Source organism: Solea solea, chromosome 3, assembly GCF_958295425.1.
Source record: "Solea solea chromosome 3, fSolSol10.1, whole genome shotgun sequence".
NCBI classification, from domain to species: Eukaryota; Metazoa; Chordata; class Actinopteri; order Pleuronectiformes; family Soleidae; genus Solea; species Solea solea.
Window position 1 is genome coordinate 1,678,564 of NC_081136.1, and position 26,051 is coordinate 1,704,614.

The 26,051-nt window shown below is 39.3% G+C and overlaps 11 protein-coding genes across 11 annotated transcripts; 5 read left to right on the forward strand and 6 right to left on the reverse strand.

Annotated features, from left to right (window-relative positions):
* The first annotated feature begins 901 nt into the window (after nucleotides 1-901).
* On the forward strand, nucleotides 902-1,757 carry LOC131456622 (histone H2A-like). Its single transcript, XM_058625106.1, has one exon. It carries the CDS (start codon nucleotides 943-945, stop codon nucleotides 1,327-1,329), a length of 387 nt encoding a protein of 128 aa, XP_058481089.1. The 5' UTR covers nucleotides 902-942; the 3' UTR covers nucleotides 1,330-1,757.
* A 923-nt stretch (nucleotides 1,758-2,680) lies between these two features.
* On the forward strand, nucleotides 2,681-3,418 carry LOC131456630 (histone H4). Its single transcript, XM_058625115.1, has one exon. It carries the CDS (start codon nucleotides 2,727-2,729, stop codon nucleotides 3,036-3,038), a length of 312 nt encoding a protein of 103 aa, XP_058481098.1. The 5' UTR covers nucleotides 2,681-2,726; the 3' UTR covers nucleotides 3,039-3,418.
* Nucleotides 3,419-3,527: 109 nt separating this feature from the next.
* On the reverse strand, nucleotides 3,528-4,469 carry LOC131456624 (histone H3). Its single transcript, XM_058625108.1, has one exon. It carries the CDS (start codon nucleotides 4,450-4,452, stop codon nucleotides 4,042-4,044), a length of 411 nt encoding a protein of 136 aa, XP_058481091.1. The 5' UTR covers nucleotides 4,453-4,469; the 3' UTR covers nucleotides 3,528-4,041.
* Nucleotides 4,470-5,636: 1,167 nt separating this feature from the next.
* LOC131456631 (histone H2B 1/2-like) lies at nucleotides 5,637-6,565 on the reverse strand. The gene has a single exon (XM_058625116.1). The coding sequence runs from the start codon at nucleotides 6,539-6,541 to the stop codon at nucleotides 6,164-6,166; it is 378 nt and encodes a 125-aa protein (XP_058481099.1). The 5' UTR covers nucleotides 6,542-6,565; the 3' UTR covers nucleotides 5,637-6,163.
* Nucleotides 6,566-9,310: 2,745 nt separating this feature from the next.
* Nucleotides 9,311-10,914, forward strand: LOC131456620 (histone H1-like). Its single transcript, XM_058625103.1, has one exon. It carries the CDS (start codon nucleotides 9,988-9,990, stop codon nucleotides 10,621-10,623), a length of 636 nt encoding a protein of 211 aa, XP_058481086.1. The 5' UTR covers nucleotides 9,311-9,987; the 3' UTR covers nucleotides 10,624-10,914.
* Nucleotides 10,915-13,236: 2,322 nt separating this feature from the next.
* On the reverse strand, nucleotides 13,237-13,866 carry LOC131456625 (histone H2A-like). The gene has a single exon (XM_058625109.1). The coding sequence runs from the start codon at nucleotides 13,822-13,824 to the stop codon at nucleotides 13,435-13,437; it is 390 nt and encodes a 129-aa protein (XP_058481092.1). The 5' UTR covers nucleotides 13,825-13,866; the 3' UTR covers nucleotides 13,237-13,434.
* A 276-nt stretch (nucleotides 13,867-14,142) lies between these two features.
* LOC131455893 (uncharacterized) lies at nucleotides 14,143-22,819 on the forward strand. The gene is made up of 4 exons (XM_058623756.1): nucleotides 14,143-14,552; nucleotides 16,238-16,502; nucleotides 20,413-20,888; nucleotides 22,229-22,819. Exons 1-4 carry the CDS (start codon nucleotides 14,152-14,154, stop codon nucleotides 22,701-22,703), a joined length of 1,617 nt encoding a protein of 538 aa, XP_058479739.1. The 5' UTR covers nucleotides 14,143-14,151; the 3' UTR covers nucleotides 22,704-22,819.
* On the reverse strand, nucleotides 15,899-16,668 carry LOC131456629 (histone H4). Its single transcript, XM_058625114.1, has one exon. The coding sequence runs from the start codon at nucleotides 16,557-16,559 to the stop codon at nucleotides 16,248-16,250; it is 312 nt and encodes a 103-aa protein (XP_058481097.1). The 5' UTR covers nucleotides 16,560-16,668; the 3' UTR covers nucleotides 15,899-16,247.
* LOC131456621 (histone H1-like) lies at nucleotides 20,232-21,179 on the forward strand. The gene has a single exon (XM_058625105.1). It carries the CDS (start codon nucleotides 20,278-20,280, stop codon nucleotides 20,890-20,892), a length of 615 nt encoding a protein of 204 aa, XP_058481088.1. The 5' UTR covers nucleotides 20,232-20,277; the 3' UTR covers nucleotides 20,893-21,179.
* A 731-nt stretch (nucleotides 22,820-23,550) lies between the features above and the next one.
* LOC131456634 (histone H4) lies at nucleotides 23,551-23,995 on the reverse strand. Its single transcript, XM_058625118.1, has one exon. It carries the CDS (start codon nucleotides 23,990-23,992, stop codon nucleotides 23,681-23,683), a length of 312 nt encoding a protein of 103 aa, XP_058481101.1. The 5' UTR covers nucleotides 23,993-23,995; the 3' UTR covers nucleotides 23,551-23,680.
* A 924-nt stretch (nucleotides 23,996-24,919) lies between these two features.
* Nucleotides 24,920-25,631, reverse strand: LOC131456627 (histone H2B 3-like). The gene has a single exon (XM_058625112.1). The coding sequence runs from the start codon at nucleotides 25,615-25,617 to the stop codon at nucleotides 25,237-25,239; it is 381 nt and encodes a 126-aa protein (XP_058481095.1). The 5' UTR covers nucleotides 25,618-25,631; the 3' UTR covers nucleotides 24,920-25,236.
* Nucleotides 25,632-26,051: the final 420 nt, after the last annotated feature.

Sequence of the window (26,051 nt, forward strand, 5' to 3'; positions counted from 1 at the left end):
TATACTTAGTCTACTCTCAGCCACAGTTACTCAATTTTACTCTCAGCCACCAACACTCGACTCTATTATACTATATTATACTCTATTCTACTCTACTCTACTCTACCCTACCCTACTCTACTCTAATCAGAACCCCCATTGCTCAACTCTGTTACTCTCTATCCATGGTTATCAAATTGTGAAACCAGGGTATGTGATCAGAGTGGAACTGAGGAATTTTCAGTGGAGTACGTAGTAAATGAAACACACACACACACATGAGGGTTACATGGCGACTCGCTGGTGCCCATCTCAGCTGACAGAGGGTGAAATGCGGGGGTCACACCCTGGACACACACATAGAGACAAACAACCATCCACCCTCATACTCAGGCCTACTGTCAATTTAGAGTGTCCAATGTGTACAAAATGAAACAAATGACAAAGAATATAACAATAAATGAAATAATGATAATGAGATTCACCTTATCTCTTGCTCTGTCGTATGTAATTTAAATTTACATATAAGGATATGTGAAGAATAGGAGGACGATACACTGACATGTTTGATCTGTGGAGGATCTTCTATTCATTAATTAATCTTTTTTAAATCTAATTAATTTACAAAATTACAAATAAAGTCAACGAATAAAGACATTTGTGTAATTGTGACGTGAGTTTCACAGAACAATTGTAAAGTTGCTTAAACCGGAAATGAACGGCCACCTTTTCTATAATTTCCTTTTTTCATTATGTTGTTTTGTTTTATTTTGGAAGACCTCGGACGTGCGGAACGGAAATTGCATGATCAACACCGTAACTTTACTTACTGCTTTGTGATTGGACGATTGCTTTGAAGGCTCCCTGCAGCCAATGAGCGACGAGCTGGGAGCCGCGGAGGGGTTATATATACCAGCTCGCCGCTGTACAGCAGTATCACACAGCTATCCAACAAATTTGAAGATGTCTGGAAGAGGTAAAACCGGCGGAAAGGCAAGAGCAAAGGCAAAGACCCGCTCCTCCAGGGCCGGGCTCCAGTTCCCCGTGGGCCGTGTCCACAGGCTGCTGAGGAAGGGTAACTACGCCCAGCGTGTCGGTGCCGGCGCACCCGTCTACCTGGCGGCCGTGCTCGAGTACCTCACCGCTGAGATCCTCGAGCTGGCTGGAAACGCCGCCCGCGACAACAAGAAGACCCGTATCATCCCGCGTCACCTGCAGCTGGCTGTCCGCAACGACGAGGAGCTCAACAAGCTGCTCGGCGGAGTCACCATCGCTCAGGGCGGAGTTCTGCCCAACATCCAGGCTGTTCTTCTGCCCAAGAAGACCGAGAAGGCCGCGTCCAAGAAGTAAACACGGATTCCTGACACCACAACACAACGGCTCTTTTAAGAGCCACCCAATTTATCTGAGACAAACTATACCCTCTTAGAATTCTTTCTATTATTATTATTATTATTATTATTATTATTATTATAACAATATTAAACAAGACTGAATCACACTTGTTGTGCTTTGCCACATGCCAAAACGGTACCCTTTATAGTATTTATATAAACTTGGTGAGAGTTATACAGTCCTGTAATTATTTATAATTTTATTCCCACACTATATGAACATATTCAATCATGAATTTGCCAATATGATGTTTTAGTCTTAGGATAATTGTAATCCAGTTTTTACTGCTTACAACGTTTTTTCTCACTTAGTAATTTGTTGGACTGGGTGACCTGTAATAATGTTAAGACAAAAATAAAAGTCTGAATAATTCATCATAGTAACTCATGTTTTACTGTTTGTTTAAACACTGACCATATGTTTTATATAACAACCTGATTGTTATGGGATATTTTCAGAAGCCTCACACTTATTTGAGACAAGCCAAAAAATTAAACAATAGTCTAATTAAATAATAGAAGATGCAGTTAAAGTGGTTAAGCCTCCATTTTGTTTTACAAGAAAACAATAACATAACTATACAATATTGTTCATCCACATAAACACATTCTAATTGTGTTCTATTTTATTTCTTGTACACCAAATAAGTAACAATAGGTATGTTACAGTACTTATATTATATCCTATAGTTATATCTTATTCATTTATATGGGAGGGTACAGAGGCCAACAAGTATCATTTATTATAAAATGTTTAGTTGTCTGTTGGAGGCCAAACAAAGTATATAGAATTTGAAAAGGTCTGTCACTGATGTTTTTCATGGAGGAAAAACTATTGAAAACATGTTTGAATACAAAGAGCAGAGTATGTTGTTTTTATGTCTCATTTTATTTTATGTTGGTGGACTAAGGCAAATGTCAAACTTAGTGCACAATAAAGTGCTATTCTTATTCTATGTGATGTCAAAATTATAATCAATTCAGATATAGTTTATACTCATACTAAGATTTAGAATTAATTTGCTCCTTGACCAAACTTTGAAAAAGGTGATAAAGCAGCAAAAACACACATGATAAAGATCAGAAAATGTGAATAAAGTGCGAGTGTAACGTTGAATATTTGAGAATAAGACGTTTAGATTGTAAAGTGTCAGTTATTCTAGTTTTATTTTTAAAGTTTCTAACCGGAAATTCAGAGGCTCTCGTGCTGTAACTCGAAACGACAAAGCGGAAATACCTCCTAGCATGACGGGGCTGTCTTCAACAACGTTCGCAGCGAGAGTTCAAATACAGACGTTCACGCTGTGTTCGAGTCACTGATTTACTTCGGAACAAAATCCTATTATTGTAATCATGAGTGGACGCGGCAAAGGAGGAAAGGGACTCGGTAAAGGAGGCGCTAAGCGCCACCGCAAAGTCCTCCGTGATAACATCCAGGGAATCACCAAGCCCGCCATTCGCCGTCTGGCTCGCCGCGGCGGAGTCAAGCGTATCTCCGGCCTCATCTACGAGGAGACTCGCGGTGTGCTCAAGGTGTTCCTGGAGAACGTCATCCGTGACGCCGTCACCTACACTGAGCACGCTAAGAGAAAGACCGTCACCGCCATGGACGTGGTCTATGCTCTCAAGAGGCAGGGCCGCACACTGTACGGCTTCGGCGGTTAAACCCTGGAACGTGAACGCAACACGACGCTGAATAACACAACGGCTCTTTTAAGAGCCACACACTTTCTCTAAACGCATCTCGGTCTTCTATGCGAATATTATCATAATTGATCATGGTACAAGCCCATATTTATTCATCCCTTGGAAGTAATTTAAATGCTTCATGGTTTCAAACCAAATACAGTAATTATATAAAAGCATTTCTAACAATTGTGCCACTACCATTGAATGTAGAATAATTGATGTTAATCCTCCTCTTGTATTTAATTATTTTCCAGAATGCCTCTTTTTTTTTTATAAGCGATTACGATAAAGACATTACTCGAACTGACCAGCAATTTCTGTAAGGGCAAATGTTGAAATTTGCTTATAGGTGTGAACTCATGGCAATAATTTAAACCATATACAGTTTTTGTTATTGTCTGGATGCTTGAATACACTGAAATCACTACAACTACTATTGCATGCAGTAGTATAACAGTACTCCAATTATATATTTATTTTCCACACTTTTGTGTCCACACAATTGTTCAGTTCTTAACCTGTTATTTGCCAACTGAATTGTACTGAAACATTAGTAGTAACAGCATAACAAATGAACATGTCATTTCATCATTCATATTGTATTGTTAACTTACAGCTTTGTAGAGAAATATCGGCTCGTGTTGACTGAAGAAAAAAAAAAAAGCTGAACGCCATTATTTCCAATAAGGGCATGTTAGTATGAATATCAATTGACTATTAACTAAAAAATTCACCAACTTGTGCATATTCAAGTGATATTACTAATAAACTAAGTTTGAGCTTACATTAAGTTTAAACATAAAACAAGTGTAAAGATTACCAGAAATATTACAATAACTATCCCATTTGATTGGATATTGTATTAGGACACAACTATTGAAAGAAGATGTTGTGTTTGTAACCAGAGAATTGTTGCTTTACAGATTAAGTTTGTGGCTCTTAAAAGAGCCGTTGTGTTGTGGTTTAGTAGTTGTGGGATTTAAGCTCGCTCTCCGCGGATACGACGGGCCAGCTGGATGTCTTTAGGCATGATGGTGACTCTCTTGGCGTGGATGGCGCACAGATTGGTGTCCTCGAAGAGGCCGACCAGGTAGGCCTCGCTGGACTCCTGCAGGGCCATGACGGCGGAGCTCTGGAAGCGCAGGTCGGTCTTGAAGTCCTGTGCAATCTCACGCACCAGGCGCTGGAAGGGCAGTTTGCGGATGAGCAGCTCAGTGGATTTCTGGTAACGGCGGATCTCACGCAGGGCCACGGTGCCGGGCCTGTAACGGTGAGGCTTCTTGACGCCGCCGGTGGCCGGGGCGCTCTTGCGGGCAGCCTTGGTGGCGAGCTGCTTCCTCGGGGCTTTGCCTCCGGTGGACTTACGGGCGGTTTGCTTGGTTCTGGCCATTGTCGATAACAGCTCGTTTCAAGGAAACTGAACGAATGGAGACAAACGGCTGCAGACGCTTCTTTTAAAGCCAACACTGGGGCGCGGGTGGCGCTCATTGGTCTAATTTTGTCACGTGATCCACTCGGCCTTTCATTGGGCAACAGAAGTTTAAACATTCAAACTGAACTTCTCTCAGGACAACGATTAAACAGTTTAGTGAATTTTATAAGCTGTTACAGCCATTTCTTCTTGTTCTTTTAATCATTTATATAACTTTAAGCTATAGCTATAAACATGTTTACACTTTAGAAATGTGCTTTTAACTTAGAACATTATTTTAACTGACATTGACTGATTTGTATAGTAATTGTAATATACATATAATATCTCATGTTCAATCTCTGTTTATAATGTAAATATCAAGCCCATACTGTATATATTCTGGAATTTTTTTTTTTTACTTTTTATAGTCTTATTAATATCTGTCTATACTATTCTGCACTTTCTTGTCAATGCATGTTTATTGTTTATTGTCTTTATCTTTACTGTCTTGCTGCTGTGACAATGTATGTGATATAAATTCAACTTTGTCATATGGAAAGTAAAACCCTATTATATGTGTTTATGCACGCACAGGTTATGCTTTGTAAAAATCTAAATTAAGACACAATGATTTATACGGATTGTGTTTTATTACTGAGTTTACCAAATCGGCATACTTATTACGTCTTATTATATATTCCCCTCGCACATGTAATCTCCACAATTACATATAAAAAAAGCTTTTGTTTGTGTTTTGTTGTGGAAAAAATTGTTAATTACCACTCCCAAAAACGTACTTAATGATAAGAATAATAACAACAATAACAATAATAATAATAATCCAAATTATATACTTTTTGTATTTGGTACGTTCTGCAACCAGGCAACCAACATTCAGCAGAACGACTGTGAGTTCAGTGAATTCATGTAGCTCTACATATCTCCTTTACCACCAAATACAGTAAGTTGATTTGCACTGTAGACAATCTTGGTCAGGTGCGGTTCTTGGTATCAAATAGTGGATTAAAGTGATAATATGAATAATATCTTCAAGAAAAAACACAGATAAACTCAAATTAATATTAAGCATGTGGTTGAAGTGCAGTTCATACACAATTGTGGCCCAAATTTTTGCTGCAATGATCTTCTCGAAAAAAAAAAGGTCTTAAGACTTAAAATAAACCAAAAACTCTTGTGTGTAAATGTTCCTATTGAAGCCACTGGCAACGGCAACTTGACAACTTCTTACTTTAGGGGTCACCACAAACCAGGCAAACAAAGTTATTTGCCTGCAACCAAAGTAAAATTAATGTCCTTTATATTGCAAATGACATCTTGACTTCATGGAATATTCTAGAACAGGTGTCTCAAACATGGGGGACATGGAGTTTGGTCATTGGGGGGAGAATGAGAAGATAGTATTTTGATGATATATCACATGGTGTTTCAATATAAATTAACGATGCAAAATGAGATTCATACATCAACAATAACAAACATTTCAGATGGCCTGCTATATGAATTTGACAGAACAAGTAAGATCACCAGGTGTTGTACATCAAACATAGTGAACTACTATGGGTTTTCAGGTTAATTAATTTTCTATGAAGTGAGGGTATTTACTCTTTATAAAATAAGTGAGTGGCTCTGAAAAGAGCCGTTGGGTTTGGAAACTGGTGTCGACAGTTTACTTGGAGCTGGTGTACTTGGTCACAGCTTTGGTTCCCTCAGACACAGCGTGCTTGGCCAGCTCGCCCGGCAGCAGCAGGCGGACCGCAGTCTGGATCTCCCGGGACGAGATGGTGGAACGCTTGTTGTAGAGAGCCAGGCGGGAAGCCTCGGAGGCGATGCGCTCGAAGATGTCACTGACGAACGAGTTCATGATGCCCATGGCCTTGGAAGAGATCCCGGTATCGGGGTGCACCTGCTTCAGCACCTTGTACACGTAGATGGCATAGCTCTCCCTCCTCGCCTTTCTTCTCTTCTTGCCGCCCTTGGGGCCGACTTTGGTTACGGCTTTCTTGGATCCCTTCTTGGGTGCTTTCGGAGCTACTGTCTCAGGCATGATTAAATCAATAAGTTTCTCTATGAGAGACTTTAGTGTACAGTCTGTACATCAGCTATACTTAAACACATGACATGCAAATGGAGCTGTGCCGGCTCTGCTCTCCCATTGGCTGAAAGGCTGCTGCAAAAAGGAGGGAAATTTGAATGAGTTGCGGTTTTCTTTGAGCGCGCGACCGGAGAGGAAGAGACTTTAAACTCACCGTTTGAGAATAAGACACACATTACTGAGCTACGCAACCCCTGTAATCCACATAAAGATCATTAAATATGCTCTACTTGACCGTGATATATATAATAGCTAAATGCCATTCAAACCATTGTCATATGCATTCACAAGACATGAAATGAAGACAAGACAAGACTTTGTTGTTTTTGGTAAACAGGAAATGTCTGTTAAGCAAACTAAACATATTACAACTAAAAGTCGCCTCCTGACTAAAATGGACTATGCCACGATAAAACTGTATTTACTGCGACTGTTATTTCAAAAAGAACACAAACAACAACAACAGATGATGGAAATATGACTAAACAAGTGTAAGGATAAGAAATGATAACAAGATAAGCCCCCCACACACACACACATATATTTAACAAGTATTCCATCTCAAATGTTAAGAGGTTATAATGTTCAGTTTTTGTATGTATTGTTCTATGTAGCAGTGTAGCTCACAAAATAGTATCTGTGCTCCAGTTTGTGTGATGAGACGTAGCACATACAGAGAGATGTGGTTTCTACTTTTGGCCACAAGGTGGAGTATTCACCTTCTGAGTTTGACATCAGAAAGTGTTTGTGAAATACCTGAGCTTGTGGTTTGATGAAGATAATCTGATGAAGATGTTTCCACTGAATCACGCTGCCCTGTTTTATGGCTGAATGTTGTCAGTAGTTGGGATAATAATTTGGGTTGAAATGATCATCTTTTGGGTTGAAATAATATGGATATTCTATGAATGGTAAGATATCTCTCTTTACATGTCTTTGTAAATGTTACTGTAATATGCAAAAAAAGAGCCGCGACCAGGACACTCTTGAGATTATCAGATTACATTAAATTGAACCTAAATGTCATGATCCACACAGATAGATTAAGTATGGTGATGCAGCCAATTGTAGTGTTCCAAGAGGAATAAGCTAAACTGGAAGGAACAGAGGACTGAGAGGGAGTAAAGGTAAGTGCTAGGGCAGAAGATGCTCTTGGAAGAGTTGGGTCCTCAAGAGCTTCTTGAAGATGGACAGCGTTCTGACCATGTTCTGGTAGCGCTCGGTAGGTCATCCCACCAGCGTGGAACGACACATGAAAAGAGTCCGGTTTGTCTTGTGCGGGGAGTTGGCACCGCCAGACGACAATTGAAAGAAGACGACGAAGAAGGAGGAGAATTATAACAATATCTATTTTCTATTGATGTATCGTTATATTCAGTGACTTCTTGCCACATCTGTGTCCTGGAGGAACAGCATAATAACAGGACTCCAAATAAAAACTGTGTGCTTGAAGTTTAAATAATTGTTGGAAATGTTCAAGATAATCCTAATGTACAAGTCAAGTTTTTTTTTTTACTATAGGCTGAATAATTTAATATAAAAACGTTGTGAACATCACAAACATTTTCTGGTATCTTTTATATACTGAGGTTTTTTTTTATTTAGTGTTTAATTATTTAATAATACCAACATATGGATAAAGAGAGTACGGACACTTCCTTTTTCCCCACTTCAAACACTGAGTCTGCTGCCGAGAGAAGGGACAGAGACAGTGTTGTTGTTCTGTTAAAGCAGGGGTATCAAACTCAAATGACCTGGGGGCCAATGAGCATCTAGTCTGGTCAAGCGGGGGCCGACATAGAGGAAAAAAAAAAGTGGAAAAAACAACTATTTAGTAGCCGGTGGGCAATATAAAATATTCATTATGATATTAGACAGAATTGCAAATTAAAAATACTTGTTTTGATATAAAATGATTCACAATAAAAACATATTTATGATGCACAAAAACAGAGAATTAAATTGAAAATTTAGCAAATAATGACGAGGATAATTGTGATTAAAACATCTAAAATATAAGTAATTTCATGTTGAGTGTAATACATTTAATAAAGCAATGATTACAACCGAATGTCTTATTACTATTATAAAAATATTGCCGGCAAATACATTTAGTCTTATATTCTGTCTCTATTCCACCACCTCGCACAGTGGTGGGCTGGCCGGGGGGCCATATGTAATCGATTGGAGGGCCACATGTGGCCCCCGGGCCACCAGTTTGACAAACTTAAAAAAAGTAAAAGTAATCTTTAAAACTACTTGCTTGTTTGCTTACTATTATAAATATTAAAAATATAAATTACTGTATCCGTTTTATTGGAGTGGTTCATTACGCTATAAACTCCTGTTTAAAAAATTATTAATCAACAATAAACTGTTTAAACCGAAGCTTCAGATATTTTTTCTTGACTGTCATTACTGTGAAAAATGTTTAATTCGTGTGTCAGCTTTTACAACATCACTGTCATCATTTTTTTACATAGTTTTATTGTATGACCAGTGATTTGTGTTGTATTTATACTTTCTACAATATGTTATTGTTTTAGTGTATATTTTCTTGTTTGTTCTCAGGTCTGTTAGGTATTTTTTTATATTTAATTTGTTTTATTCATCTCTGATGTACAGCACTTTGTTGTTTTATAAATAAAGTTGGATTGGATTTATTTCATACAGTACATTATCTCATATGGTTTGTTATTTTGCTGAGTGCATCTTATTACAATGTAAACTCCTCAGTTCATAAAATCCATCATTAACAAACTGTTAATGAGTCTTTTTTTTAAATTATTGGTTTCTTTATTTCCAACATGAGATAATAAGAGTATTGATGACATCGATGAGTGATCAGAGTGAAGTAGAAGCAGCAGCTCCACTGCTCCACGAGCCTCCATCATCTCTGTGTTTGCTGTCCACACATCGGCGTCACTTTTTCACACAATAATCACCGGCAGCTGCTTGTTTTTGCTCCGAGACCCGAAACGAACGTGTGGAGCAGCCGGTGGACGGGTTCTGACCGAGCCCCGAGACATTTGGACCCGTTTTAGGAGACAAAGAAGAGGGAAAAGTCGCCGGTCCCCGTCGCTCGCGGCGGCGATCAGACGAGGTTTGGAGTCTCCGCAGACAGAAAGCCGAGACTCCCGGAGCTCTGCGCGGCTTCCCCATCAGCACACACGCCGCAGCTGTCGGCTCCATCCACCGCCGTCTTTCACCGCATGTTCTACCGCCATTTTATCGTGTTTTATCGGTGAAGAGAAAACACAAGTGTCCCGGTGTTCAGAGAGCACGGACGGGGAACAGTGCCGGGGTTGAGTCTCCACGGTTCTCATGGTGTGTTTAAGGACAGCCCCCTACTCAAATGAATTCAGTTGACTCTGAGTTTTCATCAGCGAACACTAAACATGGCAGAAGAAGCACCAGCCCCCGCCGCGGCTCCAGCCAAGGCTCCAGCCAAAGCCCCCAAGAAGAAGGCAGCAAGCAAGCCCGCAAAGGCCGGACCCAACGTCCGGGAGCTGATAATCGCAACCGTGACCGCGTCCAAGGAACGTAACGGCGTGTCTCTGGCAGCACTGAAGAAGGCTCTGGTGGCCGAAGGATACGACGTGGAGAAGAACAACAGCCGCGTGAAGACCGCCGTGAAGGCTCTGGTCGCTAACGGGACTCTGGCTCAGCCCAAGGGAAGCGGAGCCTCCGGTTCTTTCAAGCTGAACAAGCAGAAGGCTGAACCTAAGGCCGCGAAGCCGGCGAAAAAGGTGGCTCCCAAGGCCAAGAAGCCCGTCGCTAAGAAAACTGTAGCAGCCAAGAAGGCAAAGCCCGCAGCTAAGAAGCCAGTGGCCGCCAAGAAGACCCCGAAGAAGGCAAAGAAACCCGCGGTGGCGGCCAAGAAGGCAGCCAAGAGCCCCAAGAAGGTCGCTGCTAAGAGCCCCAAGAAGGTCATTAAGAAAGCCGTTGCTCCCAAGAAGTCTCCCGCCAAGAAGGCGGCGAAGCCCAAAGCAGCAAAGAAGACCGCGGCCAAGAAAACTGCAGCGAAGAAGTGAGCGGTTAATCAAAATCCACCTGTAAACACAAAGGCTCTTTTAAGAGCCACACAATTTTCTATAAGAGAACAAATACTCTTAACTGTTATATATAATAATATATAATATAATATATGTGGGCATATACATGCATACATAAGTTTCCTATTATGAGTTGTTTCTTTTTTACGTAAATTACTATTTAGATAATAAGTTTTCCAATGACACTACCTGAAAATGCTCAAGACAGCACTATACACTACTTCCCATTTGAAAACTGCAGTAAAGTTACACATTGCTGGAGTAAGTACAATACACATTTTTACTGTAAATGCTCTTTGCAATTCTCGAAAATACACTACAGTCACTTTTTTAGAACAAACATAAGGGCAAACACCCATTTGGTAGAGCTGTGCACAAATGTGAACGGTATAACAGTACATATTGTAACTGAACATAGGTTAATCAGATGGAATCTGCCTATGTATTTGGCCTATTCTTCCCCCGCATCCTCACCCCTCTTGCACGATGCTGACACACTATGTCCTGCTCGGTCCATATATGTCTCCAAGTGAGGGTTCATGGGATTCATCCCTGAGCGACTGTGAACAAGTGGCTTGTCATTGGTTACACCTCCTCGTGAGTGAAGGCTGAAGTTCACCTGAGAGCAATTGTTCAATTTAGGAGACATTTCCAGGAAAAAATGATAACGAAAGGTTAAACATTTGCTTGACAGAATTTGATAACTAGTTCAACAATTTTGTATGTAAAGACTCAAGCAATGAAATGAAGACTATTAGTTTTATTGCGAACGACTATTCAGAATCCATAAGTAGAGTTCATTTTGAGTGACATGACATAAGCAAATGATAGTGTTTTAAAACAGCAGAGAATTGTATGAAAGCAACTGATACATGTTCAAAAGCATTTGGAGAAATTGCTACTATGATGTGCACAAATGACTAAGTAATAACTAATAGTTATGATAATTTTCATTCTGATCTGAGAAAAGCACCAAAGCGACTGAGAAAAACTGTAACTGATTCTCTGCTAATACATGTAGGGGTTTTATTTTAACATTTATTTTACATCTCTGATGTTTATCTCTGGGAATTAGTGAAAAAACATAGTTTATTAGTAATTATACAAGAAGTGTATGATTATATAAATGTATGATGACATAATAACTAGTTTTATGGCCAATGTGACTGAGGAAGCATGCTGTGAATTTTCCTTACCAGAAAATAATTTTGTTACTATGCACCAAAAACATTTTTACAAATGAGATATATATATAGTCAAACCTCAGATAGTCAGTATGAAAATTAGGCATGTTGCTAATAAAAATCCATGATGATGACTTAGAGAACCAATAAACTGAGTCTTGTTTACATCAGTGTGGGGAATTAACTTTGGGGATTGTCTGCATCGCTATTGGAGTGGGGATTTGGTTTGTAAATTGAAAATAATAGTTAATTTAATAAAGTAATAATAGAGTATTTTCACTCATCGCCATGTCAGTAAATCTTACACTTCAGATAATTATAATCTTCAGTTTAGGTAAATTCATGTTTCTGATTCATTTTCTAGATATTTTTTTGTACATATCGGTTTTAATTTACTGTTTTTGTAAATGCTCTGTTAAATATGAATATAAATTAATAAACATTACATTACCGTCAATTCAAGGAACATGTTTCTATACAAACCTTGTCATTGTGAGGCAGTTTGAATAAAGTTTTTTTTTTTAAATTATAGATCAAAATAGAATGTGTCTGTACCAACTAATTATGTCATGTGTCTTTATGAGATAATGTGACCTTTTTTACATCCTGATTTTTTATAAAAAAAATAAATCATAAATCTCACAAAGATGATAGAAGGTAGAAGACAAAAAGAGCAAAGAGCGTAGAAATTCACCATCACACTCTAAATACATTTCATGGCCTCTGCTTTTCACCCCCCATAAAACTCAACTTTTTATCTTTTAAATAACTTTATAAATCAGTTATAAACCAATATATTTGTCATATTATTATTATTATTGTTAATATTATTATAATTATTATTACTATTATTATTATTATCAGTTATAATTTTCATTATAATATCAATGTCTGTTAACTGATGACTAAATCATAGCTTAAAATAAAAAATCTGGTTTGTAGATAAAACATTATTAACTATTATTTTTTGACAAACGGTCAAACATTAGCTATTATGATTTTAAATTCTTCAGATTTATTTCGTTGTATTTTTACTCCTTCATATATTAATCAAAGGTATAAAGTCTTGTAACACCCTAGAACCGAATAACAGTATAAGATATCACAAGTTACCTTGTAGAAATCTTTTAAAAATAAAATAAGATTTAAACTTCCTCTTGGAACATTCTTCAGAAGTGTTCTATCTATCTATATATCTATCTCTATATATACACACACACACACATATATAGTGAGGGACTCAGAACACAGAGGAACCAGATAAAGTGTATACAAGATGTAAAAATAATATAAGATAGCCTTATACAGGGTGAAAATGAGTGAACAACTGTTTGTTATTTATGTATATTAATGTAAAATTTATTTAAGTAGACTTTATGACTTACACACAATATAAAACACTGTCATGTAGTTGTAGAGAGAGATTTTATATGCCATTGGTGGTATATAACACATGATCATATAGAGCACACATTGAAATGTTAGCATTCTTCTCACATCTGTACCCACATGAAGTAATGCTGTAATGAAGAGGATTTAGTTTTGTCTCAGAGAAAGTGTGTGGCTCTTAAAAGAGCCGTTGTGTTGTGTTGTGAAGGGTTAGTGTTTACTTCTTGGACGCGGCCTTCTCGGTCTTCTTGGGCAGGAGAACAGCCTGGATGTTGGGCAAGACTCCGCCCTGAGCGATGGTGACTCCGCCGAGCAGCTTGTTGAGCTCCTCGTCGTTGCGGACAGCCAGCTGCAGGTGACGCGGGATGATACGGGTCTTCTTGTTGTCGCGGGCGGCGTTTCCAGCCAGCTCGAGGATCTCAGCGGTGAGGTACTCGAGTACGGCCGCCAGGTAGACGGGTGCGCCGGCACCGACACGCTGGGCGTAGTTGCCCTTCCTCAGCAGCCTGTGGACACGGCCCACGGGGAACTGAAGCCCGGCCCTGGAGGAGCGAGTCTTTGCCTTTGCTCTGGTCTTGCCGCCACCGGTTTTACCTCTTCCAGACATAATGTTGCTGTTTGATATCAAGTCTCAGACAAACTGTGACTTTCACTGAGCAAAGCCTCCGTTTTATCTCGCTGGAAAACGCGGCTCCTCCCGGAACATTTGGCGGACATTTTCAAATCTCTTTTGTCCAATGAGCAGCGGAGCTTCAGAAAGAGGCTCGCGCCTCTGGGCGGCGCTGAGCTCCAGGAAGAGCCGCTGACCAACCAGGAGCCGGAGGGCTGAAGCAGCGTCACCGCCCTCATGGCCGCTCCAACGCTATAAAATAAGTGCACTTCCTTAACAACTTGACACATTTCTTTTTTGCCAAAGAAGAGAGTACTTGTTAAAATGGCCAGAACCAAGCAAACCGCTCGTAAATCCACCGGAGGCAAAGCCCCGAGGAAGCAGCTCGCCACTAAGGCTGCCCGCAAGAGCGCCCCGGCCACCGGCGGCGTCAAGAAGCCTCACCGTTACAGGCCCGGTACCGTGGCCCTGCGTGAGATCCGCCGCTACCAAAAGTCCACGGAGCTGCTCATCCGCAAGCTGCCCTTCCAGCGCCTGGTGCGCGAGATCGCGCAGGACTTCAAGACCGACCTGCGCTTCCAGAGCTCCGCCGTCATGGCCCTGCAGGAGTCCAGTGAGGCCTACCTGGTCGGCCTCTTCGAGGACACCAACCTGTGCGCCATCCACGCCAAGAGAGTCACCATCATGCCCAAAGACATCCAGCTGGCCCGTCGTATCCGCGGAGAGCGAGCTTAAATCTGACAACCACTAAACCACAACACAACGGCTCTTTTAAGAGCCACACACTTCATCTGTAAAGTGACAATTCTCCTCTTGACTAGTTTAAAAAACACAAACCCTACGTGGTACACTTCAAAGCATTGCATTTATTCCCCTAATATCCACATTTAAGTTAAAAGAAAACACATTTATTTCAGATGTTAATTTAGTTATTGTATTTAAATCATATTATTTATGATTATATTATTTATATTTAAATTGTATTTAAATATTGATTAAACACTAGTTCAAACTCACTTATTCATGCAATGAATTATTGGATTAGGACAACGCACAAAGTTTGTAAAGGTGCTCACTCTCCAAAATCCACAGAGGCACTAGAACCACAGACACCTGTAAATTTGAAAACAATCTGCCATTTTTGTTGTTAAAAAGTCAAAAGTCGTGTATTTTGTGACTTTAAAGCAGGGGTCACCAACCTTTTTGAGACCGAGAGCTACCTGAAGGGTAGAGAATAATATGGAGGGCTACCATATTAACATTTTATGCAATTTATCATTTAAATTATGAATATTATGCATTGAATTGCATACACATTAATTCCAGTGCTTACTCCTAATGATTATCACAGTTTTTATAAACAATATCAAGGACATTGTACTCAGTGATCATATGGATATATGCAAGTGAGGTGAAGTGAAATGAGGCAGAGGGCACCTTGTTGGCTGCTTGCGGGGGCACCACGTTGGCTGACCACTGTTTTACAGGTTTTGACTTAAAGGACATAAAAGCTTCTGAACATCAACAGAACTGAAGACTCTGGACAGTGGACACTTTAACAAAAATTGCTTATTATGTCATTTATCATTGTCCTCTATGGATGTTTCTGTCTCCAGGTCACAGCTGTAGATAAATGCACTTGTTGGTTTTATTAAATCAATTTTCTGATTGTGATTATCTGACATGTTTTAAATAGTTCATGTAAAAAATGTTTATTGCGAAATGAATTCTACTACTTTAGGGTTGGTCTTTACGTCTTAACGTATATGCACTGTTGACTGTCTCTTACTTTAAGTTTCTCTGGTTCTATAAACATATTTCAATATTTAGATGTATTTTTCTTTCAAATATGTTTATGGGGAAACCAATCACTTAACAGAGAATTATTTTTAATCCACTGTAGGTTAATTTTAAAATGTGGTCTCTGGGGCCCTCTAGTGGTCAGGGCATTAATTGGACAGTTCAACCTTACATAGACTGAAGCCAGTATCGTGAATCAATTTATATTCAAATAAATGAGGTAATTTACTCTTTGTGGAATAGATGGGTGACTCTGAAAGGAACTAGGTGGTTTAAATAGTGGCGTGAACAGTTTACTTAGAGATGGTGTAATGGGTGACAGATTTGGTTCCCTCAGACACAACAGGTTTGGGTAGCTTAAATATTATGGTAGAATGGCATTTTAAATTGGTTCAGTTTCACACCAGTAAACATTTGAGTGAGGTTGTCCCGTCTCTTAATTATAGAAATCATTAATATTTAACAGATAGTTAAGATAGGTTTGCCTACAATGAGTATTCTATAATGATTTTAACATCAATAAATACATTTCGTCGGGGAAAACGAGCTCTTAGAGAAAGTGTGTGGCTCTTAAAAGAGCCGTTGTGTTTCAGTGTCGTGTTGCGTTCAGGTTCCAGAGTTTAACCGCCGAAGCCGTACAGGGTGCGGCCCTGCCTCTTAAGAGCGTAGACCACGTCCATGGCGGTGACAGTCTTCCTCTTGGCATGCTCGGTGTAAGTGACGGCGTCACGGATGACGTTCTCCAGGAACACTTTGAGCACACCGCGAGTCTCCTCGTAGATGAGGCCGGAGATACGCTTGACTCCTCCGCGGCGAGCCAGACGGCGAATGGCGGGCTTGGTGATTCCCTGGATGTTATCACGGAGAACTTTGCGGTGACGTTTAGCGCCTCCTTTACCGAGTCCTTTTCCTCCTTTGCCGCGTCCACTCATGATTAAAGAATTAAGATGTCGTACCGAAGTAAATCAGTGACTGGAATTTACGTGGACGTCTGTATTTAAACTCTCGCTGCGAACGTTGTTGAAGACAGCCCCGTCATGGTAGCAGGCATTTCCGCTTTTGGTCGCTTCGACTCGCAGCATCAGGGCCTCTGAATATCCGGTTAAAAAACCTTCAAAATAAACGTTGTCCGGGTCATTTGTAAAACGGGACAAGTATTTGTTGACAAACTTATGAAACTATTATTTGAGGGATTTGAAAGTGGAAAGTGTTGTTATAAGAGTTTCTTAGGGCTATACTTGTCCATGTGTTATTTTACTCTGACTCACTATTGTTATGTTTCCATACATATGTTCAAATTGTGTTTTCATTTTTAAATAATGTCTCATTTATAACGTCACTCAGGCAAACTAGAACAATGAAACTGAGACAATGAAACCAAAACAACTCCATACTTAAATATTAACAACATGACAAATGAAAATGAAAAAGTAAACAAACATTTTGACATTTTATGTAATTTTTGTGGACTCCGATGAGACTCACGTCCATCTTCACTTTCTTATATTCATGTGTTCATCAATTCTATCCCTCACTTCTAACACAATTCAGCCTTGTGTGATTTTAAATCCACGTGTTGTAATTGGGTTGTGTTGTATATACTCAATTTTACAAGCCGTGTAGAGTTAAGTATTTATTACCTCAAATAAAAAGTTGTTAACAGTAGTGATGAAAACAATGAAGTCTTTGATTTTGGGAAACTCAAAAAGTACTTACAAACGAATCAGTATGACAATTCATGTACTGTAAACAAAATAGCTGTCAGGTTAACTGTTCATATTCCATCATATTATTTCAATAAAAATGTGTAGAAGAGCCATTTGTGTGTTTTTTTTTGGCTGTTTTCCTTAAAAAATGGAGAAGCAGCATTCTTCACAACACTAACTCTAACCAACTAGTGATCACAGTATTTACAGAAACATATATCTGTTTACAGAACGCCAGACTGGAACAGGAATATACACTATTTGACCATGTAATCAATTACAAATATGCTCACATCCTCATCCATCCATTTTCGACCGCTGTATCCTCCATAGGAGCTGCGCCAATCTCAGCTGACATATAAGCGGGTCACACCCTGGGCAGTTCGCCAGTCCATCGCAGGGACACATATAGAGACAAACAACTATTTACGAGGGCTAACCACTACTACGCCAACAGTGTTGCCCTATGCTCATATCTCCTCCTCCAGAATTCCAACTGTGCCATATTAGCATTCTTATGATTCAGTGCATGTTACGGTTTATGTAAATGTGTGCATTATTAAATAAACATGTGTCTTGAACAACAGGGCCAAATCAGTTTTCCTACTGATGCGAGTTAGTTATTGCGGGTATTGCAAAATAAACCATACTTTTGCACATCATTTGCACACTGTTTGCCAGATACAAACAAACGGGATGTTGAATTTGACAGGTAAAAAAAAAATAATATTCTGTTTATATTTGTTGTATGTTGTTATATTTCCACCGTATTTAAATAGTAAGCAAGATAACGTTCATCTTGAATCGCAACACTATTTGTTGCACACACAACTTTCAGTCACACGGCTTTAGTTACATCCCATATCACACTGGAGAGAGAGTAACAACCAGGAGCACAAAGAATATAAGGTTGTAAAGTTATGATGTGACTATGGGTTATTTTGGTTCTCTGCCACATGATGGTGCTGTTAGTTTTTGAGTGCAACTGTGGTGCGAGCGGCACTAGTGGTAGTGAGCTTCCTATGCTATGGTGGTATTCACTGGTCTACTGTACTGTACTGTACTGTACTGTACTGTACATACCAGAGTGTTCCAGAAGATTAAACACATAACAAAACATAATAAATTAAGTAAAAGAGTTACCTTATTGCTCACCCCATCTTGATGTCACTAAACCAGTGTGTGAAGTATTATGTGAAGAAGAGGAGGATAGTCTATTTACATCACTGTAATTTAACATTGGTGATAATGGTGTCGCCTATTATTTTCTTAGGTGGTACTTGGTATAAAAAGTTTGAGAACCACTGGTCTAAAATATTGATTTTGAATCAATTAAATTGCTAACTACGAGGAATAAAAACGTGCTTGCGTTCATGTATTAGCTTAAATACACAATTGTTCACAAATAAAACCATAGTACGACAACAAACACAATCCTATATTAGCAAATCATCAAAAAGCATTTTTGTGGAGATGTTCTTCAATTCTAAAGTTTGTGAAAGTGAATAACTTTTATGAAGCAGCAAAACAACAGCTCAGACTGACTTTTTTTAACTGATTTGAGTAATTAATCTAAATGGAAGCACTCGTCCAGATGTGGGGTCAAAAATGACTCCAATATAATCAATGCGTTTTTGCAATAAACTTAAGAAACGTCTTTAATTTAGGTTAAAGATGATGATCTTCATTATATTTTGGTCTACAAAAGAGTGATTTATACTAAGAGTAACCCTTTATACTGACATAGACTGACACTGTCATAAGTTGTAAAGAATCAAAGGTTCCTAGGAGATTCCATAGGAAATGCTTGGGGTCATATTTGACCCCACGCATGGAGGCAGTGATACAAAAACTGCAATTTCTTAAAAGCAATGAAAAAAAAGTAAAAATGCAAATGACCACATGTCACAAACATGTTTTATGAGGAATACCTGAAATATGAAAATACAAATACCTTTTTTAATTTGAAAGATTTTGAAGAATAACAAGCCATGGGGTAATTTTTGACCCCACTTTTAAGGGTTTAGCGAATATGAATTAGTCAACATACATTCATACAAAAATATCTTAAAAGATAAACAAAATGCAACAACAGACTCACACCAAACAACTGCATTGTTGCTACAAACCATGTAAAAGAAAACATTATCTATTCGTTCTCACTCCTTTTTTTTAAGAAAATGAAGCCAAGATCCAAACAGAAACCTCTAAACTCAGCTACAGCCGCTTCCTGTGTTTATAACAGCAGCTGGGCTGAGTGTTAAATAAATACATTCATAAAAATGACAAAGGTGTCAAAATGTTAAAAATAGTGTGTTTCGAACGTGTTTATGGCCAAATAAACGCATTCAAAGAATGAAAGGAAACAGACCCTGAGAGAACTGTGTCGTGGCAGATGAGAATACTATGGCAGCTTCAGTGTGTTTGCAGCTTCTGAATTAACGCGTGTTTTCAACAAAACTGACCGTAAATGTGGACAGTTTTTCGTTTACATCTCTGAACGAACCTCTCCCCTCGGCGTGTGGATGATTTTTTTTGTGTCCAGGTGATTTTTTAACGTTTTAGGAGAGAAATCAGAGGGAAAAGTCCCGGGGCAGAGGCTCACGCGGCGGCTGACAGACGAGGTTTAAACTCTTACGGATCAAAACCCGAACCCGTTCGAGTATTAAATTAAGTTTCACGTCAAGAGGAACTTGTTCTCCGTTCGTTCCAGACAAATTCACACGCTGTCGGTGTCACTTCACGTGGATTTGAGGCGTTTTTGTGTGGCGAGAAAACACAAGTCTCTCGCGTTTTTGTGCGGCACCTACGCAGCAACAGACAGGGTTGAGTCTCTACGGTTCTCATAGTGTGTTTAAGTGCCTGTGATACGGCGGTTCACTCTGTATAATATCAGTCACACACATTCGTTGGAGAAGAAGAGTAAAGCAAAAGAAGCAAAATAATGGCAGAAGAAGCTCCAGCAGCACCCGCCGCCCCAGCTCCGGCAAAGGCACCGAAGAAGAAGTCCGCCAAGCCGGCGAAGAAGACCGGTCCCGGCCCTGGGGAGTTGATTCTAAAAGCGGTGTCTGCTTCTAAGGAGAAGAAGGGGATTTCATTCATCGCCCTGAAGAGGACACTGGCCGCTGATGGATACGACGTGGAGCACAAGGGCGTCCACATTAAGCGGGCCGTCAGGTCTCTCATCGAGAAAGGTGAACTGGTCCAGCTGAAAGGAACCGGGGCGTCTGGTTCCTACAAGAAAGCCGCCGCAGCCGAGAAGCCCAAAAAGAAGGTGGTGAAGAAAACACCAGCGACTAAAGCCAAGAAGCCGGCAACTCCGAAGAAGGCTGCCGCTAAGAAGACTCCCGCGGCCAAGAAGCCCAAGGCGAAGCCCACGACCCCGAAGAAGAAGTCCCCGGCTGTCAAGAGGAGTCCTAAGAAAGCCGCAAAGAAGGCTCCCAAGAAAACCGTGACTCCCAAGAAGGCCGTGACTCCCAAGAAGACCGCAAAGAAGGCCGTGAAAGCCAGAGTCGCCAAGCCAAAGAAGACCGCTGCCAAGAAAACAGCCAAAAAGTAAAGGAGATTTGATGTAACTACAAAAACAAAAGGTTCTTTTAAGAACCACTCACCTGCTTCTCAAGAGCAAAACTATCACTCTGGACTACGTCACAACATGTCTCTGTATTTTCATGAAACTTTTATTATCAACTGTTCCTTTAGCAAATCTATTTTTATATATATTTGCATGTGAAATAACGTGTTGCTCTTGTATGAGTTGATAGTGCTTAAACTTGTAAAAAGTTCATTTATACATATAATGTTTTCTGTCCCTGTGGGAATAAATAAAACAACCGTTGTTATTAACTGCTCATCTCGTTATTCAATGTAGTATTGTTGTCATTACAGTTATTGGCAGCCATGCTAGTGCTATATTTTAAGGTCATACAATATTTTAAGTTAGACAATGTGACAAAAGGTCGAATACTTAAAAAAAACTCCCAGTAAACTCGACAATAAATAAATGGATTCATGATTTAAGAATAGAAGAGAGGAATTACACACACGTAGACATGGAAGGTTTATGCAAGGTAAGGAAGTATATATGCCCTATACAAATGATATAAATGACTTTTCATTGAACTAGTTTCTGCTGTACATACATGACATACAAAAGGGAATGAAATGGTGGATATACACTACAATATACAATAATAAGCTAAATAATTTGTTCAGTTTCAATAGGATATTAAACGATGAATATAATAAAACAATGTATTAAATGTACATTAAAACTTGGTACTTGTTAGTATGTTATGTTTTGTTATGTAGTTTGTTGCAACTACTTTGAAATAAGTAATAATTGTATATATACACATCTATATTTAAATATATATATATACATATGAGAATCTATATGTAAATAAATATTATTGATATCAGTATATATTTATGTATAAATTGTATAAACCTTTAAACATAAGGACTTTAGTCTTTTCGAAAATGAATGACAACAACAACAACACCAGGAATACAGGGCGTATTGGTAGGCGCTGTTATGTACTTTTAATACCACTAGATGGCAGTAATGCCTACGTGAGTTCTATAACCTAACCGGATATCTTATTCTGAAGTGGACCGGGGGGAAATAAAACGTTTTGACTATGTCACTCGGTGTGGTATGTTCGTAACAATACACCAGGTTTTGATCGAATATAATAGAATATAATGGAATAGAATGTACAATGTCATAAACTGTGTATATATAAAGGTTGTTGTGGGACTTTGAAGATATTATTCAGTGAATAACTGGAATCTATTTCTCAAAAAGAAAACACGCCCACACTCCCCCGATCACGTGCCTATTTTGGACCAATCAGCTCTGTCAACACGCTGGCTCTGTCTTTATAAGCCAGATTCCAACCTAAATCGAGGTATCGCAACTTCTTTCCAGAAGAGTTAGTTGTATCTCTAAGTAAAATGGCCAGAACCAAGCAAACCGCCCGTAAATCCACCGGTGGCAAAGCCCCGAGGAAGCAGCTCGCCACCAAGGCTGCCCGCAAGAGCGCCCCGGCCACCGGCGGCGTCAAGAAGCCTCACCGTTACAGGCCTGGCACCGTGGCCCTGCGTGAGATCCGTCGCTACCAGAAGTCCACGGAGCTGCTCATCCGCAAGCTGCCCTTCCAGCGCCTGGTGCGTGAGATCGCACAGGACTTTAAGACCGACCTGCGCTTCCAGAGCTCCGCCGTCATGGCCCTGCAGGAGTCCAGCGAGGCCTACCTGGTCGGCCTCTTCGAGGACACCAACCTGTGCGCCATCCACGCCAAGAGAGTCACCATCATGCCCAAAGACATCCAGCTGGCCCGTCGTATCCGCGGAGAGCGAGCTTAGATCTGACAACCACTAAACTACCACACAACGGCTCTTTTAAGAGCCACACACTTCATCTGTAAAGAGTCGATTCTCCTCGTATGTCAAAATAAACGACATATTATAAATTGACACTATACCTACATCTGAACAACGTAGTCCTCATAACTTACTTTACTCACACTGTATGAAATATGTATACCAGATAATCAACTTGTATAACATTTGAAATACATTACATATAGAATATATAGTATTGACTTGAGTGTATTATAATCAGTGTAATAGTATCATTGAGAATACCTACTACTGTAATGTTTGTCACACTCAGATACTTCAAAGTTTGTTACCATGAAAAAAATATTGTTTATTCCAGAAAATTAAAGTATGCAAACTGAATATGGGTCGAATTTATAGCTTTAGTTCACATTTCTGGCTGTTTATTTTTTATTTTTTTATTTATTTATTTTTTTTAGCCTTTATAACAAATGAGTTGCACCTCTGATGAAGGTGAAACTTTCATCATTTAACTTCATAGAAATGTAGAAATGGTAAGAGATGAGTAAGACTTCGTTCTTACATGGAAACTCTCTCAAAGAAATGTAGATGACGTTCGACAGAAATAAATACAACGAAAACTGATCTACAAATGAATTACAGTTGGTACTATATAAAGTCATCATTGTAGTTGCATTCTATTTCAAATAATCGGGTCAAATGTATTGATGTACTGTACTTAAAAGCACATAACATGTACACAGCATATAAGAGTAACATGTACACCGCATATAAGAGTAACATGTACACCGCATATAAGAGTAACATGTACACAGCATATAAGAGCAATGTGAGTAAATTGAACTTTTCATACAACTATTACATGAGAACTACTAATTGACACATTTTGACTGAAGATTGAGAAACTTTTAGAGAAAGTGTGTGGCTCTTAAAAGAGCCGTTGTGTTATTCAGCGTCGTGTTGCGTTCAGGTTCCAGGGTTTAACCGCCGAAGCCGTACAGAGTGCGACCCTGTCTCTTGAGAGCGTAGACCACGTCCATGGCGGTGACGGTCTTCCTCTTGGCGTGCTCGGTGTAGGTGACGGCGTCACGGATGACGTTCTCCAGGAACACCTTGAGCACACCGCGAGTCTCCTCGTAGATGAGGCCGGAGATACGCTTGACTCCGCCGCGACGAGCCAGACGGCGAATGGCGGGCTTGGTGATTCCCTGGATGTTATCGCGGAGAACTTTGCGGTGACGCTTAGCGCCTCCTTTACCGAGTCCTTTTCCTCCTTTGCCGCGTCCACTCATTGTCACAAGGAAAATTTTTTCTAGACGAATGAAAACCGAGTAAACCGCTGCTGAATTTATGTGTCTTGAGCGAACGTGGGCTGGGCCTGAGCGGACGTGGGTGAAGACATGTTGCTGATTTGAGCTCACTTTATTTCCTCATCAGTTACTGACAGTTACAGTGAAAGTGGACACTGAACAGAAACCGAAAGTCAGACAGGACATTAATACATTTTTAAAAACTATTCTTCTCCTGTGTTTCTCGCGTTTTACATTAGACTACAACTTTCATGAGTCGATTATATAAAGACAAACTATTAAGTTCAATATTCCTACAGCTTCTACATGCAAATAGCCAAAAATACAGAGTTTTAAATACAAAACAACAACAACACACTGTAAATAGGAACTGAAAATGTGTTTCTATAATAAAAAAAAAATACTGAGCCAATAACCTTGAAGTAAATCATCATTCACATGTTTTCTTCACAATTATACAGTTTTATATTTTCTATCACACACTGTTAGGAGAAAATAAAATAATTTAGGTATATATTTGTCACAATCATTCAATTTCGTTAAATAAAATATGATATCCAATGGATATGTAATGAAATCAGACGCTAGTTATGAACCACTTTCTGTGCAACAGCAAAACCTTATTTGCAATATTTCAAATATTCATAATTGTTTGTTTCATATATGGAATTAAACATTTTGAATATAAATATACAGCACATGCACTACAAATAACAATCCTTTAGAAATATTATCAAACAATAAATTAGTCATTATTTTGAAATACATATATATTGTTCCGAATAAGCAGTAAATAAGTCACAACATCTATATAAAAATTGTTTTAAAAATATTGAACTTCTATGGGATGAAAGGTTTGGATGTTTAAACAGTAGTCAATCAGAAATCAAAGATCTTCCTTTATAGGGCAACTATGTCCATTTTATTTTGCAATAGAGAGTGTTTATCTGTGAACAGGTATTGACATTTGCATAACTTAAATTATTTAATATTACAGCAAGGGTTGATAGTGAGTTCATTGGTTTTCCACTATGTACTATGTGTTAATGAAATAGAGGGAAAATTATTATTTTCACATGAAGCTTACAATTTAGAACTAAATAAATACATAGATATACACACACAGCTGTGTTAGTTATATTATATTCATAAGGACATTGACTCTTTATAGAAGAGATGGGTGGCTCTGAAAAGAGCCGTTGGGTTTAATTGTTGGTGTTGACAGTTTACTTGGAGCTGGTGTACTTGGTAACAGCCTTGGTTCCCTCAGACACAGCGTGCTTGGCCAGCTCACCAGGTAACAGCAGACGGACCGCGGTCTGGATCTCCCGGGACGTGATGGTAGAACGCTTGTTGTAGAGAGCTAGGCGGGAAGCCTCGGACCCGATGCGCTCGAAGATGTCGTTGACAAACGAGTTCATGATGCTCATAGCCTTAGAGGAGATCCCGGTGTCGGGGTGCACCTGCTTCAGCACCTTGTACACGTAGATGGCATAGCTCTCCCTCCTGGTCTTTCTCCTCTTCTTGGTACCCTTGGGACCCGCTTTGGTCACAGCTTTCTTGGAGCCCTTCTTGGCCGCTGCCTTCTGTCCTGATGGTTCAGGCATGATTGATGAGTCTATTCAAAGATGAATATACCTGGCTTTTGTGTATCGGTTGCTTATATATACGTGCATGAACATCACATGCAAATCTTGCTGCGCCGTCTCCGTTTTCCTATTGGCCGAAATGTCAGGTATGGGCGTGTCTGTTTTTAAACAATTGAAAAAAGGAGGGAAACGAGAATCAACTTGTGTAGTTTGGTATTGCTCTGATAACTTTTATATTATCTTTATATTCTATAAAATATACATTTATATACTTCATATTTTATATACATTTCATATAATTGATAGATGATACATGGTGGGTTTCCGGAGTGTTTTTTGGTTAATTAGTGATTGTGCACAGAGTGTCTGTGTACAAGCGAGTGGCAATGTTATATATTATATATGTTGTTGTCAAAGTGTGTGATAAAAAACAACATTATTTGTCTTATTGT

Excerpts from the sequence above, each read along its gene's own strand:
- LOC131456622 (XM_058625106.1), top strand. The coding sequence starts at position 943 with ATGTCTGGAAGAGGTAAAACCGGCGGAAAGGCAAGAGCAAAGGCAAAG.
- LOC131456630 (XM_058625115.1), top strand. The coding sequence starts at position 2,727 with ATGAGTGGACGCGGCAAAGGAGGAAAGGGACTCGGTAAAGGAGGCGCT.
- LOC131456624 (XM_058625108.1), bottom strand. The coding sequence starts at position 4,452 with ATGGCCAGAACCAAGCAAACCGCCCGTAAGTCCACCGGAGGCAAAGCC.
- LOC131456631 (XM_058625116.1), bottom strand. The coding sequence starts at position 6,541 with ATGCCTGAGACAGTAGCTCCGAAAGCACCCAAGAAGGGATCCAAGAAA.
- LOC131456620 (XM_058625103.1), top strand. The coding sequence starts at position 9,988 with ATGGCAGAAGAAGCACCAGCCCCCGCCGCGGCTCCAGCCAAGGCTCCA.
- LOC131456625 (XM_058625109.1), bottom strand. The coding sequence starts at position 13,824 with ATGTCTGGAAGAGGTAAAACCGGTGGCGGCAAGACCAGAGCAAAGGCA.
- LOC131455893 (XM_058623756.1), top strand. The coding sequence starts at position 14,152 with ATGGCCAGAACCAAGCAAACCGCTCGTAAATCCACCGGAGGCAAAGCC. Across the intron at positions 14,553-16,237 it reads GCCCGTCGTATCCGCGGAGA|GTTCCAGAGTTTAACCGCCG; the intron begins GCGAGCTTAAAT and ends TGTTGCGTTCAG. Across the intron at positions 16,503-20,412 it reads TTATCACGGAGAACTTTGCG|GAGAAGAAGGGGATTTCATT; the intron begins GTGACGTTTAGC and ends TCTGCTTCTAAG.
- LOC131456629 (XM_058625114.1), bottom strand. The coding sequence starts at position 16,559 with ATGAGTGGACGCGGCAAAGGAGGAAAAGGACTCGGTAAAGGAGGCGCT.
- LOC131456621 (XM_058625105.1), top strand. The coding sequence starts at position 20,278 with ATGGCAGAAGAAGCTCCAGCAGCACCCGCCGCCCCAGCTCCGGCAAAG.
- LOC131456634 (XM_058625118.1), bottom strand. The coding sequence starts at position 23,992 with ATGAGTGGACGCGGCAAAGGAGGAAAAGGACTCGGTAAAGGAGGCGCT.
- LOC131456627 (XM_058625112.1), bottom strand. The coding sequence starts at position 25,617 with ATGCCTGAACCATCAGGACAGAAGGCAGCGGCCAAGAAGGGCTCCAAG.